Source organism: Geotrypetes seraphini, chromosome 1 (genome assembly GCF_902459505.1).
Source record: "Geotrypetes seraphini chromosome 1, aGeoSer1.1, whole genome shotgun sequence".
In the NCBI taxonomy this organism is placed as follows: Eukaryota; Metazoa; Chordata; class Amphibia; order Gymnophiona; family Dermophiidae; genus Geotrypetes; species Geotrypetes seraphini.
The window spans coordinates 149369250-149388081 of record NC_047084.1 but is presented as its reverse complement, the minus strand read 5'-3'; the positions used below and the strand labels follow the sequence as shown (position 1 = coordinate 149388081).

Genomic DNA, 18832 nt, shown 5'->3' with positions numbered 1-18832 from the left:
TAAGTCTATTGAAATCAGGGCTGCCAGTCTCATAATGCATCAGGATAGGGTGCTCAGAAATCCAGAACTGATCCCCAAGCCTGGAACCGCCTATAACATGCAAATCCCTCGTAAACATCCTTAAAATTCACAGGACAGATGTTCAGCGTATTGCAGCAGAGAGATGGTCAGGCTGCCCTGAAGAGGCACTTTTTAAAAGCCGCTGTATTTTCTCGATACAGCTGATTGATTTTGCTCGGCTTCTTTCTTGGTCATAGACATCGCATTTAAATGTCACAGAGAATCTGTAACGCTGTAAGACTGCCTACACTAGAGGCTTTTAAGCGCCTGAAGACGCCTTTTCTTTGATGCAGCCAGCTCTGATCTGATGAGGTAGTCCACGCTGCCAGGGGAACCTATACACTTCTTGGTCATGGTTTTTTTTTTGTTTTGTTTTGTTGCCAGAAAGCCTGATCATTATCATCCAATTAAGACTTGTATCAGGCAGATCTGCAACACTCTCCACGGGTAGTGATGGGGTCGGCGGCTCCCACATCCAACCTGTTGGCTTCTCCCAAAAAACAGCTGCTCATCTTGATGGGGATGAACGGGTAGAAATGCCGGAGCCCCGCCGGTTCTTTCTGTCGCGATGCTACGACATATCATGACTCGCTTAAGTTAACAGCTAGCTGCAAAAGCCTTACCAGAAGAGCATTTCACTTTTTTTGTGGGTTTTTGGTTTGTTTTTTTTCAATCTAGTTTTCCAGTGCATTAAGTGCTCTCTGGACCTAGTGCTGCATCGGGGGAGGGGGGCTTGACTGGGTGTGTGGGGGGGAGGATCTGTGATTGGCATAATAAATATAGAATGTGGGACTTTATACACAGCATCGGTCCTGCCACTTGCTGCCCCCGCCCCTTCTCTGGACCTAGTGCTGCATCCGGGAGGGGGGAATTGACTGGGTGGGGGGAAGGGTCTGTGAGTGGCATGATAAATGTAGAATGTGGAACTTTATACACAGCATCGGTCCTGCCACTTGCTGCCCTACCCCCTTCTCTGGACCTAGTGCTGCATCCGGGGGGGGGGGATTGACTGGGTGTGGGGGGAGGGTCTGTGAGTGGCATGATAAATGTAGAATGTGGGACTTTATACATCATCGGTCCTGCCACTTGCTGCACCCGCCCCTTCTCTGGACCTAGTGCTGCATCCGGGAGGGGGGGAATTGACTGGGTGGGGGGGAAGGGTCTGTGAGTGGCATGATAAATGTAGAATGTGGGACTTTATACACAGCATCGGTCCTGCCACTTGCTGCCCCCCCCCCCGCCCCTTCTCTGGACCTAGTGCTGCATCCAGGGGGGATTGACTGGTGTGGGGGGAGGGTCTGTGAGTGGCATGATAAATGTAGTATATGGGACTTTATACACAGCATCGGTCCTGCCACTTGCTGCCCCTCCCCTTCTCTGGACCTAGTGCTACAACCGGTGGGGGGGGATTGACTGGCTGGGGGGGGAGTCTGTGAGTGGCATGATAAATGTAGAATGTGGGACTTTATACACAGCATCGGTCCTGCCACTTGCTGCCCCCGCCCCTTCTCTGGACCTAGTGCTGCATCCGGGGGGAGGGGAGGGATTGACTGGCACTTCTGGCCCCCCTGCCGCTCCCCCTCCTGAAGGTGTGTTTTCCTGTTGTCTCAACAGCAGAGTTCCAGAGTGTCGATACGGACTTTACCTCGAGGCTGCCTCCGAGCCGGACCCTGACCAAAGCGGGCACCTCCGGGGGCTGATCATGGAAATAAAGGAGGAAGCCCAGCCAGCCGTCGCCCCCGTGGAAGCCGAGGTGCTGGAGAAGCCTCAGCTTGCAAGTAAGTGCACGCCTGCCTCTTCCTTCTCGCATGCAGTAGTGAGGGAAAGCGGCTTTCCTGCCAGTGCATCGTGCTGCAAAGCTGACTCCCCATGTTTGCTGCCGGGCTGACATTTTTAAGATGAAAGGGTCGCTCTTGCTACCGTAGTTAAGCGAAACTCAACAGATGGGCACTCGGTTTTAGCCCAGGTAGCTGGCTGGTTTGCGCATGCGCTAAGCTTGGACCGAAAATGGCAAAAAAGTTTGACAACATACTGGATACACAGGAAAGGGCTCTTTGTTTATCCCGGGTGAAAGAATTTAGCTGTGTTTTTCAAATTTTGCAAAATCATAGTGCTTCTAGCCACAAAAGGCTGTGATTGACCATTTTGCTCTCTAAAGAGTTCACAGGGCATCTTTTTGGTGGTGGGAGGGTGTGAAATCCTATCGTTCTTTTAAACAGTTAATTGATAAAACTTCTTCCCCCTCCCCCACCTGCAATTGCTCATCTTCCTCATCTACATTTTACCATCCTAAACTTAGGACATGTTTAAGTTACAGAAGTGTAATAAAATGCCGGACATTTTTTTTTTTTTTTTTAATCTTTATTCATTTTCAATCTTACATCAAGTGTATAATCAATAAAACATTACAATTAAACACATCACTTGATAATCTTTCGAAATTGTCTTACAATACATAAAATTACCACCCTCCCCACCCATTATTCCTCTATTATTTTCCCAATATGAATAATAAAAAAATTATTATGCCGGACATTTCTTTGATGTTTCTGGCATCTTCAAGATGGTAAGTAGAAAAAGTCTTGATGGTAGAAAAGTTGTAATGGGGAGCTGTAGAAAATCCGACCGATGGGAAGGGGCGGAGACTAAAGACTGAGGATTAGGGGGAAGCAGGGGGAAATGGGTAGGGCTCGGGCATGCCCAGTGGGGCCCGGGCACTGCGCGTGCTCAGAGAAAAAAAGAAAGAAAAAAAAAAAAATCTCTCTGAGCTATTGGAGAGCTTATCCGCAAATTGGGAGCTGTTGGGACAACACCCATATGTGGCTGACTCGTCCTGCTTGTCCTAGGAGAATGTTAAATACAACTTTTTGATTAGATACTGAAGAATGTGATTTTTAACTCTGCCTTGTTACAATCTATATAAAGCAGCTAATAACACTTTTCACATATATCTCCCCTCACACCATGCACTGACACTTAAGGCACAGCTTCCTAACACAAGCCTAATGCAAAATTTATAGCGCTTCTGTGCAATAACAAATAGCATGCAGATTATCCCTGTGCACTGTCAGAATACAACAGCATACACCGCAGTGGCAGTATGTAGCCTTTTGAGCACAGATTCTCCCTTCCTGTTAGTGCATGAGCGGGTATTGGCTCACACACTTTTGGGGTTAAAAAAAATCCTCTCCCCTCCGCCCCCCCCACAACAAGGCCCAGGGCACCATCAAAAAATGTGGTGTAGTCCAGTGTTTCTCAACTCGGTCCTGGAGTACCCCCCCTTGCCAGTCGGGTTTTCGGGATATCCGAATGAATATGCATAAACTTGATTTGCATACGCTACCTCCATTAGACGCATATTCATTGCGGATATCCTGAAAACCTGACTGCAGTGGCGTACCTAGCATATGTGACACCCAGAACCCATCATTTTTTGACACCCCCCCCATCTGTACGAAAAACACAATTTTTAGTAGCAAGCCACATGTCACACATGAGTACCTAGGGAAAGGCAGCATCTTACATATTGCAGTGAGCAGTACAACATCAATACACCCATTGTAAAACTAAACAAGCCAGACTAGTACAGACCAATCCTACAGTCAAGCCTAACAAAAAACCATGTCTTTCGAACACACAGAACACAGAAAACACCTTCGCCTAGTATGGAATATGTCATCACAAACTAACCCCTCTTTTACAAAACTAGTGTGGATTTTAGCCTCGGTGGTAACATCTCTGACGCTCATAGAATTCTGAGCATCAGAGCTGCTACCACCACGGCTGGCACTATAAAACGCTCCACAGTTTTGTAAAAGGGGGGATAAAATAGAAATACATAGACAAAGGTTAAATTGAACCAGCAAGAAGCTGGACTCTGCATACAATGCAACACCACAGAAACAGTGACACATGTCTCCTAAAGCAATAAATAAATAGAACATTTTTTTCTACCTTTGTCTTCTGTGGTTTCTGCTTTCTTCATCTTCTTGTAACTCTCTTCCTTCCATCCACTGTCTGCCGTCTCTCTTCCCCTATATGGCATCTTCTCTCCTTCTATGCCCCTTCCAGAAACTGTATGCCTCCCCCTTCCATCTCTCCTTTCACCCCCATTGGTCTGGCATCTCTCTCCTCTCCTTCCCTCTCTAGATTACGTTCTTACTACCCTCTCATCAATGTCCTTTTTTACTGTCTACCTAAAGCTTGCCACCTCTTTCCCTTACCCCTCCAGTATTTTCCTAACTCAATCCTTTTCTCCCCATCATGTGCCCTCCTTTTATTTATCCCCTACTTCCATCATGTACCCTTTTTCTCCAACCCTTCCATCTAGTACCTTCTCCTCTCTTTGTCCACTTCCATCCAGCGTCTGCTCCCCTCTTTCTCTCCTCCCATTTCCTTCCTGCATTTTGCTCCCTTATCTCTCCCATCTGCACTTCCATCCAGCATAGGCTCCCCACTACAATCCAATGTTTGCACTTTCTCTCGCCATCCACCCCTCTTCAATCAGCATCTGTCCCCTTTCTTTCTCTCCAATATCCTTCCCCCTTATGTCTCTCCCCTTTCTCTGTACATCAATTCCATCAGCACCACCCTTCCATACCACCCTGCCCCCTTTCTTTCCCTCCACCACTCTTCCATTCCAGCAATCCTGCTCCTTTCTCTCCCTTCATGCAGCAAGGTCTCACGATGACTGTAGCTGCTGGCTGCCAGTCCACCCCACTCCGACGTACTTGCTCTGGAGCAGACTCAGCAGCCGCATGCTGGAAGGTCCTGCGATAACTCCTCTGCTGGCTCTGCTCCGGAAAAAGTAAGTTACATCGGAGGGGGTGGACCCGGCAGACGAAGGGAGTTGTGGCAAAGTCCCGCAATGACTGCGTCTGCAGGGTCCACCCCCTCCGATGTAACTTACTTCTTCCGGAAAAGAGCCGGCAGACGAGCCATTACGGAACCTTCCTGCACCTCAGTGCGGCTGCCGACTCTTCTGCAGAGAAAGTAAGTCAGAGGTAACGTGACCATTTATTTTTTTCATCAAAAGGGGATATCTATTAATTGACTATGTATCCTTTCTTTCATTTCTTTCTTTCTGCACTCAGGCCCAACAATTGTCCCTTTCTATTCCCTCCCTCCTTCCTTCCCATGTCCTTAGTACCCCCAGTGCCTCCTTCCCATGTCCTTAGTGCCCCCAGTTCCTCCGTCCTGTGTCCTTAGTGCCCCCAGTGCCTCCGTCCTGTGTCCTTAGTGCCCCCAGTGCCTCCATCCCGTGTCCATAGTGCCCCAGTGCCTCCTTCCCGTGTCCATAGTGCCCCCAGTGCCTCCTTCCTGTGTCCATAGTGCCCCCAGTGCCCCCGTCCTGTGTCCATAGTGCCCCAGTGCCCCCGTCCTGTGTCCATAGTGCCCCCAGTGCCTCCGTCCTGTGTCCATAGTGCCCCCAGTGCCTCCGTCCTGTGTCCTTAGTGCCCCCAGTGCCCCCGACCTATGTCCTTAGTGCCCCCAGTGCCCCGTCCTGTGTCCTTAGTGCCCCCGTTCTGTCTCTATGGTGTCCCCAGTGCCTCCTTCCTGTGTCCATAGTGCCCCCAGTGCCTCCTTCCTGTGTCCATAATGCCCCCAGTGCCCCCTTCCCATGTCCTTAGTGCCCCCAGTGCCTCCCACTACCTTCCAGATTTTGTCCACCCCCCCAAAGCCAGCCTGCCTACCTACCTACGTATCTCCCTCCCTCCCTGCTGCATTAAAGCCAGCCAGCTTGCCTGCCTACATCCTTCCCTCCCTGCTGCAGAAAAAAAAAGCGCCTCTCTCCTTCCTTTCCTCTGGTCCGTACCTACAATATTACCTCCCCGCTGCTGCTGCTAATCGCCGATTTCCTGGCCAGCCAATTCTTGTCGGCGATTAGCAGCAGCAGCGGGGAGGTAAGATTGCAGGCGCGGACCGGGGGAAAGGAAGGACAGGAGGACCTGGACTTGGCCGGCTGTGCACCCCCCCAAGCCGTGCACCCGGGATGGACTGACCCCCCCTGGCCCCCTTTGTACGCCACTGCCTGACTGGCAAGTGGGTTTCTCTAGGACCGACTTGAAGAACACTGGTTGTAGTCTAATGAACTTCCTGACACCCAAAATAAAATCCGTGGTGGTCTAGTGCAGTGGTTCCCACCCTTTCCTGGAGATTCACTAGGCCAGTTGGGGGTTTGGGATAGCCCTAATGAATATGCATGATAGAGATTTGCATATAATGGAGGTGACAGGCTTGCAAATCTGCCCCAAGCATATTCATTAGGGCTATCCCAAAAACCCGACTGTTCTGTACACTTATGGACGCCATTGATATATAAATGTGAGAGCCCAGGTATAGAACTGCCCTTTTCACGCGTGCTACATCCTATATTAACTGACAAGCGTGGAACGAGGCAGAGAATGGAGGGCATTGCACCTTACACATAACAAATGGTATGGTACCACACATTAGCTGCAATTAATCACCACCGTAAGTGGTGTGAAGTACATATATGTCCACAATGCAGTTAACCCTCAACCTCACTTTGGTTCACGGACACCCTAAAAGCGGAAAATCAGTCTTGGAGAAGACATGAATGACAATGGCAAAAGAGCAATGAGTGGAAATCTGGAATGGGCTTCCAGAGGGTGTGATAGAGCAGGGTATGGTATTGGAGTTCAAGAAGGAATTGGACAATTTCCTGAAGGAAAAGGGGATAGAGGGCTACTATACAGGTCCAGGACCTGATGGGCCGCCGCGTGAGTGGACTGCTGGGCATGATGAACCTCTGGGTCTGACCCAGAAGAGGCATGGCTTATGTTCTTATGTTCAATCTCCCAGAACCCAAATTCATGTGGAGATCAGCCATCAACAAATACAAATTCCATATTGCTAAGGCAATAAAGCCAACAACACTACACTCTTGAAATGGACATCAAAAAGTTATTCCACCTAATGTGTACCATGACCTCACCCCCCAGTTTTACGTCAGTCGGACATTGATTCCCACCCTATTGCGCAGATCTTAGCAGTCTTCTTCTAAAACAAAATTTAAAAATCAGAAGTCAATAAAACTGCCGTCACTGCCCCTATATCTCTCCAAACAAATTGTACACCTCCAGAATCAAACCCAGCAAGCCACATCTGGAGCACTTTCCTGCCTCTGTCCCAAACAACTACTAGTACTCTCATGAAAAAACTGTCCACTTGCAACAGCCTACTTGACTGATGCCCCAATCATCTACTTGATGAAACCCATGACCACATCATAGAATGGCTAACAAAACTCTTAAACAATCTTCTTCATCACGGCCAACTACCATCTCAAATGGGACAAATTGCCCTCACGCCGTTCCCCAAAGCCTAGAATGTTGGCCTTTCAAGCCCCTCAAATTACTGACCCATAGCTGGAATCCCAATACTAACCAAACTTTTAGAAATGCACGTCGGTAAACAACTCTCCGCCTACATTGAAGAACAGTCTTGCCTCCGTCCCACTCAGTTTGAATCCTGCTCAAATTATAGCACCAAAATCAAGCAGTACTTGAGCATTGGCTGCCAAACAATCCTCCTTCAATTTGACATATCCGCCGCCTTCGACCTGGTTGACCATAAACTATTACTAGCCAAACTCTATGAAATAGTCATCGTAGGAACCATCCTGAAGTGGTTCAAAGACTTCCTACAAAACTGACAATATCTTGTTTACAAAGATGAAGCATTTAAAAAAAAAACCTGTCAAGTATTCTGTGGCTTACTGCAAGGATTACCATTATCCCCGATCCTCTACAACCTTTTCATGAGTTCACTAGGCCATATCAAATTCGACAACAATGAATGCATAGTCTCATACAGAGATGACATTCATCTACATAGCCCAATTAATTGTGACTAACAATACTACGCTGATAATATCAAATGGAATAGATAAAATACGGACCTGGGCCGCATCCAACAAACTCAAACTAAATGTGAACAAAACCAAAGTTCTATGATTGCATAACACTATACACATGGTTTCGTCCACTGTAACTTTTTTAACAGCAGGACCCACACTGAATATCAACAAGATGTCCAAGGTCCTTGAAGTTATACTCAACTCCACCCTATCATACGAATCTCAAGTATCCAATCTAAGGAAGAAAACCCTCTACAATATGAGAAGACTAAGACTTATCCGGCCCTTTTTTCAAGAGCACCACTTTGCTGTACTAACGCAAATGCTTATACTGTCCCAGCTGGATTACTACAACTCCCTCTGTGCGGGTCTAAACTCTACTCTCCTGAACAAACTACAGATGATCTTACACTGGCTTCCTATCAAAACTCATATCACCTTCAAACTATCTTGTATAATGTTCCAAATTCTATATGCAAAAATTGCAGAGCCACTCATAAATGTATTTGTCAATTCCTGGTCAACATCAGCCAGAAAACTAGCTCCTTCCATCTCCCAAAGGAGTTAAATACAAACCCTCATTTGACTCGCTCTCACTTATCTTGGCACCAAGACCTGGAACAATCTCCCAACTAACATTAGGATGGAAACATTCTACAACAGATTCAGAAAAAAATTAAGATCTCTCTTCTTTGAAAGCATACACCAGGGCTGCCCAAGTCCGGTCCTCGAGATCTACTGGCAGGCCAGGTTTTCTGGATATCCACAATGAATATGCATGAGAAAAGATTAGCCTGCACTGCCTTCTTGGTATGCAAATCTCTCTCATGCATATTCATTGTGGATATCCTGAAAACCTGGCCTGCCAGTAGATCTCGAGGACCAGACTTGGGCAGCCCTGGCATACACACTATAGACAACTAACTCAAAATACCTAATATCACTAAATCCCATACTCAACTCAAGTGTTATACCTATACAGTTATGGAACCTCAATCCTCCTTTCCCTGTCACTTCATTCATAACTTTGCTGAAATCCAAGTAAATTACATCTAGCATATGTCCTCGATCCAGCTCTCTGGTCACCCAATCAAAAAATTCAATCAGGTTCGTTTGGCATGATTTACCTGAGTTCAAAGAAGCATGGGATGAACACAGAAGATTTAGAATCAGAAAAAATATTAAATATTGAACTAGGCCAGTTACTGGGCAGACTTGCACAGTCTGTGTCTGGTGGAGGATGGGCTGGGGAGGGCTTCAATGGCTGGGAGGGTGTAGATGGGCTGGAGTAAGTCTTAACAGAGATTTCGGCAGTTGGAACCCAAGCACAGTACCAGGTAAAGCTTTGGATTCTTGCCCAGAAAAAGCTAAGAAGAAAAAATTAATTAAAAAAAAAAAAAATTTAAATTGAATCAGGTTGGGCAGACTGGATGGACCATTCGGGTCTTTATCTGCCGTCATCTACTATGTTACTATGTTACTATGTAACTTGGTCCTCCTAATATAATGTAGTATAGCCATCTGTAATTCCTAATATTGCAAGTCGCTTTTAACCTGTTTAGGCAGAATTCAACTCAGAAACACTAGATCAGATTAGTTAATTTGGTAAGTGTATTGCTTGGTATGGAAAGATGCTGGGCACGCCCCCCAGCATTCAACAATGTGAAGTCTGGCTATTAATACATAGTACAGAACTACTCGGGAGATTATTAAATTTCAATGTAGAATTCTCTAAATCAGTGGTTCCCAAACCTGTCCTGGGGGACCCCCAGCCAGTCAGGTTTTCAAGATATCCCTAATGAATATGCATGAGAGAGATTTGCATATCTGTCACTTCCATCATATGCAAATCTCTTTCATGCATATTCATTAGGGATATCTTGAAAACCTGACTGGCTGGGGGTTCCCCCAGGACAGCCACTGCTCTAAATCAATCAAATGAATTCTATTGGAATTCAAAAATATAATTTACAAAAGAAAAAACGGTGTATAACAAATACAAAAAATGCTGAATAAATGATATAATAGTGCTCAGTCTAACACACTCATCTTGCAGCGGCAGCTCTGTAACATGTAGGTGTTAATTGAACATCATGGCACCCCCCTCCCCCCCCGCCTACCAACCATTGATGACTATCAAATATCAGCCTAAAGCAGGGGTGTCAAAGTTCCTCCTCGAGGGCCGCAATCCAGTCGGGTTTTCAGGATTTCCCCAATGACTATACATGAGATCTATTACCGTATTTTCACGCATATAACGCGCACCCGTGTAAAACGCGCACACGGGTATAGCGCGCGGGGAACACAAATTTATGTTTAAAAAATTTAATATAGCGCGCACACGCGTATACCGCGCATGCTAAAACCTCCTCCCGCTTACTCCGAACCGGCATCCTCTCCCCCCCCCCCCCCCGCTCACCCGCGTTTTACAACTTTTTTTTTCAATCCGATCCGGCATCCCCCCTGCGAACCGGCATCCTCCCCCCTCGCTCGCGTCACCCCCCCTCCCCCGCGATCCTACATCCCCCCAGCACCAAACATCTCTTACCCGATTGGGCACCGGCACCAGCACCAATGCACAGGATCGAGAATCTCGGAGAGAGCGTGACCAGAAGGCTTTGAGCATGCGCAAATGCTCAAAGCCTAGTCCAGCCCGGCGCAGGAAGAAGGATTATCTCTCCTGCATCGCACCGCCCAGCCCAGCCCAGCCCAAACCAACGAGGGAGGATCTTCAGGCACTGGCACGTCCTGTGCATTGGTGCTGGTGCCGGTGCCCAATCGGGTAAGAGATGTTTGGTGCTGGGGGGATGTAGGATCGCGGGGGAGGGGGGTTGATGCGAGCGGGGGGGGGGAGGATGCCGGTTCGCAGGGGGGATGCCGATCGGATTGGAAAAAAAAAGTTGTAAAACGCGCTCACGCGTATAACGCGCAAGGTTATGCACGGTTTGTAAAATCGTGTATAACGCGCGCGTTATATGCGTGAAAATACGGTAGTATACAATGAAAGCAGTGCCTGCAAATAGATCTCATGCATATTCATTGGGGAAATCCTGAAAACCCGACTGGATTGCGGCCCTCGAGGAGGGACTTTGACACCCCTGGCCTAAAGCATACGTTCAATTGTATGTATGTTTAAAAAATAAGATGATCCCAATTATCTTATTGACGACCGGCTGAAAAATCCTGGTAGTTGAGCTATCGCTGCAAAATGCTGTGTCCAAACGAAAACCTCTGGGTCCCAAATAGTGAAAACGAAAATTCAAAAATACACCTGTAAAAAAAAATCCCTAAACAATCCCTCGATACATAGGGCTCCTTTTACTAAGGTGCGCCAGGGCTTTAACGCGCACGCACTACATTGCCACGCGCGCCAGACCTTAACGCCAGCATTGAGCTGGCATTGGTTCTAGAAGCGTAGCACGCAGTGTGGCGCACGGTAATCTCCTGCGTTGCGCTAAAAATGCTAGCACACCTTAGTAAAAGGAGCCCATAGTAACTGCTAACCTTTAACACAGCTTAGTAAACGGGGGCGTTTGGTTGTTTTTTTTTTCAGTTTTTCTGAATTCTGCTTGCAACTTCTTATTTTCGATAAGATGCCCACCGTATCAGAATGAGAGCGTGAGACCATTTTAATTTTTCCTTTTCTTTCTGGGTTTTCTTTTTGTCATTTCATAATATATGATTATATCAATAGTTTCAATGTAATGGTACTTGTATGTAATATTGTGATGGGAGGGGAGGATTTTCTATTTAATAAGAATAATTTAAAATATTAGGTTTATTACATAATATTTAAAATATTATAGAATATTAATTTGTAATGAATTGTTATACTTAATGTATTATATGAGAGTTAATCAAGTGTGTATTTTTAAGTTCATATGAGTGTATCTGCTACACTTGTTGTAACATGCAAAAATGAATAAAGAATTTAAAACTTTTCTTTCAACACAACAAGCACTGAATAGAGGGAAATCTTCCTCACAGTTGCGACCGAGGTGCATTTTCTCTACAGAGCCAGGCACGCTACATGGCAGAACAGGTTTCCCCTATAAAATAACTTCGTGTCTCAAAACACAGAACACTAATGGTTTCCTCCAGGCGGCAGCCGCGGGGGGGGGGGGGGGGGGGGAGGTTTGATTCCAAATACAGTATTTGAAATGCCTCCTCTCCAAAATCACGGGCCTTTGGAACGATCTCACTGTCCCGCTGCGGAATCTGGGCTCCCTCCAACCATTCCGAAAACAACTGAAAACCTGGCTTTTCTCTAGCATATAACTTCTCTTCCCCTGTTTACATCCCTCTTTTTACATGCTTTGTATATCCTTCCCCTCTCTCTTCCTATTTTTTATCTTTATGCTTTGTAAACCGTGTCGAGCTCCACTTCCGTGGAGATGATGCAGTATATAAACCTAAGGCTTAGTTTAGTTTAGTTTAATCTTGTTTTCTCATCTTCATCAACAGGTGTTCAGAAAGTTGTGAATGATCCTAAGCTGGAATTCAGTATTGGTGAGCTGTACCATTTTGCCATTCATTCTGTTCTGTGTATATATGAAATGTTAATCCAATCGTATATGCTAGTATATCTACTAATATCTCCTGTTCAAAGGCTAACTTTAGATCAAGAGGATCTTTTACATGTAAGAGAGTGTTTACTCGATCATATCAAGAGTGAAGACCACTGATCTCAAGTGTTCACTGTCAATTACCAGAACTAATCTTGGTATATTGACCTTTCATGTGAACTATCATTGATCTGAGTCTGCCCTTTTTATTCAAACTTTTTTCATTTTTATTTTTTACTGTTTAAACCTCTGTTTTGTTACTGTTGTTCTTTATGTTCAATAGTATTCTACAATACTTAGCTCGGGTGTTGTATGTCGCCCGACTGGCTGACTCTGGCTTATGTCGCCCGAGCCAGAGTCAGCCAGTCGGGCGACATAAGCCAGAGTCAGCCAGTCGGGCGACATAAGCCAGAGTTAGCCAGTCGGGCGACATAAGCCAGAGTCAGCCAGTCGGGCGACATAAGCCAGAGTCAGCCAGTCGGGCGACATAAGCCAGAGTCAGCCAATCGGACGACATAAGCCAGAGTCAGCCAGTCGGGCGACATAAGCCAGAGTCAGCCAGTCGGGCGACATAAGCCAGAGTCAGCCAGTCGGGCGACATAAACCAGAGTCAGCCAGTCGGGCGACATAAGCTAGAGTCAGCCAGTCGGGCGACATAAGCCAGAGTCAGCCAATCGGACGACATAAGCCAGAGTCAGCCAGTCGGGCGACATAAGCCAGAGTCAGCCAGTCGGGCGACATAAACCAGAGTCAGCCAGTCGGGCGACATAAGCCAGAGTCAGCCAGTCGGGCGACATAAGCCAGAGTCAGCCAATCGGACGACATAAGCCAGAGTCAGCCAGTCGGGCGACATAAGCCAGAGTCAGCCAATCGGACGACATAAGCCAGAGTCAGCCAGTCGGGCGACATACAACACCCGAGCTAAGTATTGTAGAATACTATTGAACATAAAGAACAACAGTAACAAAACAGAGGTTTAAACAGTAAAAAATAAAAATGAAAAAAGTTTGAATAAAAAGGGCAGACTCAGATCAATGATAGTTCACATGAAAGGTCAATATACCAAGATTAGTTCTGGTAATTGACAGTGAACACTTGAGATCAGTGGTCTTCACTCTTGATATGATCGAGTAAACACTCTCTTACATGTAAAAGATCCTCTTGATCTAAAGTTAGCCTTTGAGATATGAAATATTCACATGTGTGACGGTCCTAAAGTCCTTCATAGAACTCTATGGTATATAGTTTTCCAAAAGTCCCCTGTTAACCCCACTCTCAGTAAAGGTTACAGTTAAATTGGCTCTGAAAATACATAGAATTTCTAGATATACTAATCTCCTCTTTTACAAAGGTGCATGTTATCCGTACGCTAAATCCGCGCTGAAACACTTAGGGCGCCTTTTACAAAGGTGCGTTAGGGCCTTAATGTGCGCTAAATTGTCACGCGCGCTAGACCTTAACGCCAGCATTGAGCTGGCGTTAGTTCTAGAAGCGTAGCGCGGGTTTAGTGCGCGCTAAAATCCTGCATGCGCTAAAAACGCTAGCGCACCTTAGTAAAAGGATTTCAAGGCTCATTTATCCATATTTGGTGGAATTGCCCTAAGGCACAAATTTTGGGGGATCAGGTAACAAATTTTGTATTGGGGTGTTGGTGCTTCAGACATGTAAGACTAAGGAACTCTGTTTGTTAAATATGGTTACATCAGTAATACCAATAGATCAAGGGAAATGGATTGGATTGATAATGACAACAGCACGTATGGTATTAGCTGCATATTGGAATTGAAAACAATTACCATCGACTAAGATAGTTCAAGATAAGGACAAATTTATCTATAATATATCTAAGCTAACTGCCATACGAAGAAATCAGTTACCGTATATACTCGAATATAAACCAGGATTTTTGGGCCAAAAAATTGGCCCAAAAATGTGGGTTCCGGTTTATATTCGAGCCAATACACCCACCCCCCCCTTTCTGAAATTTTTGCAGGCCGACACCTTTCACCCTGCCACCCTCCCTGTCCTAGACTTAGGCTCATACTTCTACTGATGATCGTCGGTGGAGGTGCAGCAGGTAGGAGCCAACTTTCCAAGTTCCTGCCCCGCTGTTAACGGGCTTCTGTGAGTGTCTTCGGCCGCGCTGAGAAGCACGAGCAGGTGCGCGATTTTGCGCTGCTGCTCAGTGCTGAGCGGCTTCCTTAATGGTTCCTGCGAATTCTCGCAGAGCCTGGCAGAGCGCTTGAATATTATGCCGCCCGACTTATATTTAAGCCAACCGTTTTTCCTCCTTTTTGGGGGGGGGAAATGGGGGCTCGACTTCTATTCGGATCAACTTATATTCAAGTATATACGGTATCTGTTTCAAAAAGTATGGTCCAAATAGAAAATGTGGGCAGAATCTATCATCTCGGAAATAGATTTGAATGCTTTGAATGTTAAGTAGATATGTCACCTCCTGACCTCTAAGGGTGGGTGGGTGGTGGGGAGAGAGCTGTGGGCGGTTTGGTTTTATTTTAGGATATGGTGGGATTTGAATATATTTGCAATTTGAATATTGGATGACTAACCCCCTCTTTTACTAAGGTGCGCTATGCTTTTTAGCGCGTGGTAAATAATAGCACTCGCTAAACACCAACACGTGCATGTTATCCTATGGACGCATTAGCGGTTAGCGCACATGTTGATTTAGCCCGTGATAAACGCGCACTAAAATGCTTTGTGCACCTTAGTAAAAGAGGGCCTAAGTTTGTATTGAGAATTTATTTCAATAAAGAATATTTTGAAAAAACACACAAAATCAATTTCTATACAGTACTCCCCCGATATTCGCAGGGGTTCCGTTCCAGGAACCCCCGTGAATCTAAAAAAAACCCGCGAATACGGTTTTTCATGGGGGAGCCTGAAGAGGGCAGCAGGAGAGCAGCCGGAGCACCGCATGTGCAGGAAATCACGCGCGGTATGCTCCGACCGCCTCTTCCTGCACTAAGTCGGGCCTTATCCAATCAGGAGCTGCTTTGACACGCAGCTCCTGATTGGATAAGGCCCAACTTAGTGCAGGAAGAGGCGGTCGGAGCGTATCGTGAGTGATTTCCTGTACTCGCAGCGCTCCGGCTGCTCTCTCCTGCCTCTCCCGCTGCCCTCTCCTTGTTGGCGATTCGTGGTCGGAAAATACCGTGAATGACCGGAACTTTGAACCGCCAACCACGAACGACTGGGGGAACACTGTATATATTAGGTCAAAGTGTATCAAATATCGTACATTCAATTCTTGCTGGCTATTCTGAAAAAACAACTGCAGAGTCACCATGAGTCGGGTTACCAGATTTCATCTTTAAAAAAGAGGATAATTGGCCCTGCCCCAGTCCGCCCCCAGCCCTGCCCTGTATCCACCTCCAGCTCCGCCCCAGCCCTGCCCCTCTCTATCCCCTAGTCCCACCCCCACACAAACCTCGTGGCTCCATGTGTGCGCAGACCTCGGTGCGATGACATCACATGCATGCGTGTGACATCATCACGCTGACTTTGGCACAAGCGCAGAGGCTCTCCAGAGGCGGCCCCAAGCTCAAAGCCTTCCAAAACCCAGACAAACTGGTCAGGTTTAGAAGCATAAAATCTGGTAACCCTAAATCAGTGTCCTGCAAACTTTGTCGAGCCGCAGCACACTAAACATAGTGGCTGCAGCTCGAGGCATCCGTAAGTGCGCGGACGTCACTGTGATGACATCACATGCATGCATGATGTCATCATGTCAACATCCACGCATGCGCGAAAGCCCTCCAGATGTGCTCCGCGTTGCCAGTGGGGGGTGCCAGTAGGGAAGAGGAACGAAGAGGAGAGGCGCTGGCTGATTGCCTATAGGACATGCCTTTTGCTGATGCCTCTCCACCTCCCCAGTGTGTCACGGCACGCCTGAAATCTCAGGAGGCACGATACACAGTTTGAAATACACTGCCCTGAATTATATACATAATAATGTATAAACGAAACAAAACATTACATAGCATGCTTGGAGAATGAATTCTATTTGCATTAATTAACTCAGGCCTATAATTTGCTGAATTAAGGGAGCAAATTTTCAGTAGCCCGCCTTGCTGAAACATACTCGTACATGGGTACTTTTCTAACTGCAGACCATTTAACTGATTTTCAAAGCAGTGAAAGAATTAAAGTGGAGAAAGAATTAAAATAAACCATCTCAACAAAAAAAAGTAGCTGGAAAGACTGCCCTAGCATGATTTTTAAAAATGCTCCTAATATAAGCCCTACCCCAAAAATAAGCCCTAGTTAGATTGACCCCCAAAACTCCCTTCCATCACCCCCCCCCCCACGATTGTCCCCGACTCTATCCCTGAGACTAGTGCTGCCCGATTTGCCAAAAAAAATTGAACTCATCAATTCAGCGACCCCCCCCCCCCACTCCGGTGAGACCTGATATACCTCCCGCTCTGAGGCCTCCTAAAGTGGCGGTGGCGGCAGCGCTTTGAATGGGCTGCTTCGTGGCCTTCCCCGCTGGGGCCTTCCCTCTGCCGGGTCATGGTGGGAGGGTCTGTGAAGTTCTGCTGCACATGGAGGTTGGGAGGGAGGAGTAGAAAAATGCTGTAGAGGGAAGACCCAGCCCCGGCGGGGAAGACTGCAAAGTAGCCCATTCAGAGCGCTGCCACCGCTGCTGTTTTTGGAGGCCTCGGAGCGGAGGCATGTCAGTCTCACGGTGGGAGGGTCGGTGGGGTTCTGCTGCACAGGTGGATGGGAGGGAGTGATAGAAAGATGTTGCATAAGGGAATGGGTAGGAGGGGAGGAAAGATACTTCACATGGGGGGGGGGGAGAAAGGAAAGAGGAAGAATTGAGGTAGAGGAGAGGAAAGGAGAGATGATTGTTGTACATGAAAAATTCAGACATCCCCGAAAATAAGCTCTAGTGTGTTTTTTGGACCCAAAATTAATATAAGATATTGCCTTATTTTAGGGGAAACAGGGTAGAAAGCTACATGCACAAATTTTTGCAGTCTGTATAACAAAGTTCATAATTTGCAAGCTTTGATGTTGCAGGTAGATTTGCATATTGTTTCTATCACAGAGACCTGGTTCAATGACTCCCACGAATGGGATGCAAACATACCGGAATGTACCGTAGTCAGGAAAGATAGAACCGGTCAGAAAGGTGGAGGGGTAGCTTTATAGGTGAAAAACAACATTAAAGTGCTTGTTGCAGGTTTCCGGGTCTCGCTGCGTCTTTGTCGCAGCGAGACCCGGAAACCTGAAGCAAGCACAACGCCAGCTGCAGAAACCCTGAGAGAACAACATTAAAGTGGCTGAAATGCAGGGGTCCTAGGGAGAGGAAGAAGCAATATGGACTGTCTTAGAAAGAGAAGATAGAATATCCATCCATGTGGTATTGTTTACAGACCTCCAACACACGGTGTCAGGTCAAAAGCGCGCCGGGACAAAGGCGCGCCCAGACAATTGAGCGCAGCGCGGAGGCGCACGCCGCTCTAAATTACTGTTTTTAGGGCTCCGACGGGGGTGTGTGGGGGGGCAAACCCCCCCACATTACTTAATAGACATTGTGCCGCGTTGTGGGGGCGTTGTGGGGGGTGTGGGGGGTTGTAACCCCCCACATTTTACTGAAAACTTAACTTTTTCCCTGTTTTTAGGGAAAAAGTTCAGTTTACAGTAAAATGTGGAGGGTTACAACCCCCCAAACCCCCCCATAACGCCGGCGCGATGTCTATTAAGTAAACTGGGGGGGGTTCCCCAACAAAACCCCCTGTCGGAGCCCCTAAAAACTGTAATTTTGTGCGGCGCACGCCTCCGCACTGCGCTCAATTGTCGGCGCACGCTTTTGTCTTTCGCGCCGTTGTCTATGAACCCCAACACACACACAGAAGTTGGACAAAGATTTGGTCATAGATATTGAAAAGTTGGGAATGAAGGGGGAGACGCTATTGTTGGGGAATTTCAACCTGCCGAATGCCGATTGGAAGGTCCTGCCTGCAGAATCGGAAAGAAACAGAAACATTGTTTTATGGTTTAATAATCAGTCATCTTTGGTCCCTAAATTGATTACATTGGAATCTAGAGCTTCTCTTAAAGTTGAAAGAACAACCAAAGTGTAAGGGGTGTGACAGATTAAGGGGTTTTCCCGCCTCCATGCACATATTATACTCCTGGGCAGCAGGAGGTGCTAATCAAATATGGAACGCGCTCAGTGTTGTCACAGGGGCAGGACTCACAGGTTCATTCTAGAGAGGTCCCCGTGGGAGAAAGAGGAACTCTCAAGTTTTCCCTAGACATAGGCGGAGGCAGGCCTTGGGAAAACAGACTG

The 18832-nt window shown here is 46.8% G+C and overlaps 1 protein-coding gene across 2 annotated transcripts in view; it reads left to right on the top strand.

Annotated features, from left to right (window-relative positions):
• The first annotated feature begins 1691 nt into the window (after window positions 1-1691).
• Window positions 1692-18832, top strand: part of INPP4B (inositol polyphosphate-4-phosphatase type II B) — an 812760-nt gene continuing 795619 nt past the window's right edge. For both annotated transcript variants that reach the window (XM_033939865.1, XM_033939855.1), the window contains exons 1-2: window positions 1692-1838; window positions 12407-12451. In XM_033939865.1, coding sequence (XP_033795756.1) covers window positions 1763-1838; window positions 12407-12451 — 121 coding nt within the window. In that variant the 5' untranslated portion in view covers window positions 1692-1762. The remainder of the gene's footprint in view (window positions 1839-12406; window positions 12452-18832) is intronic.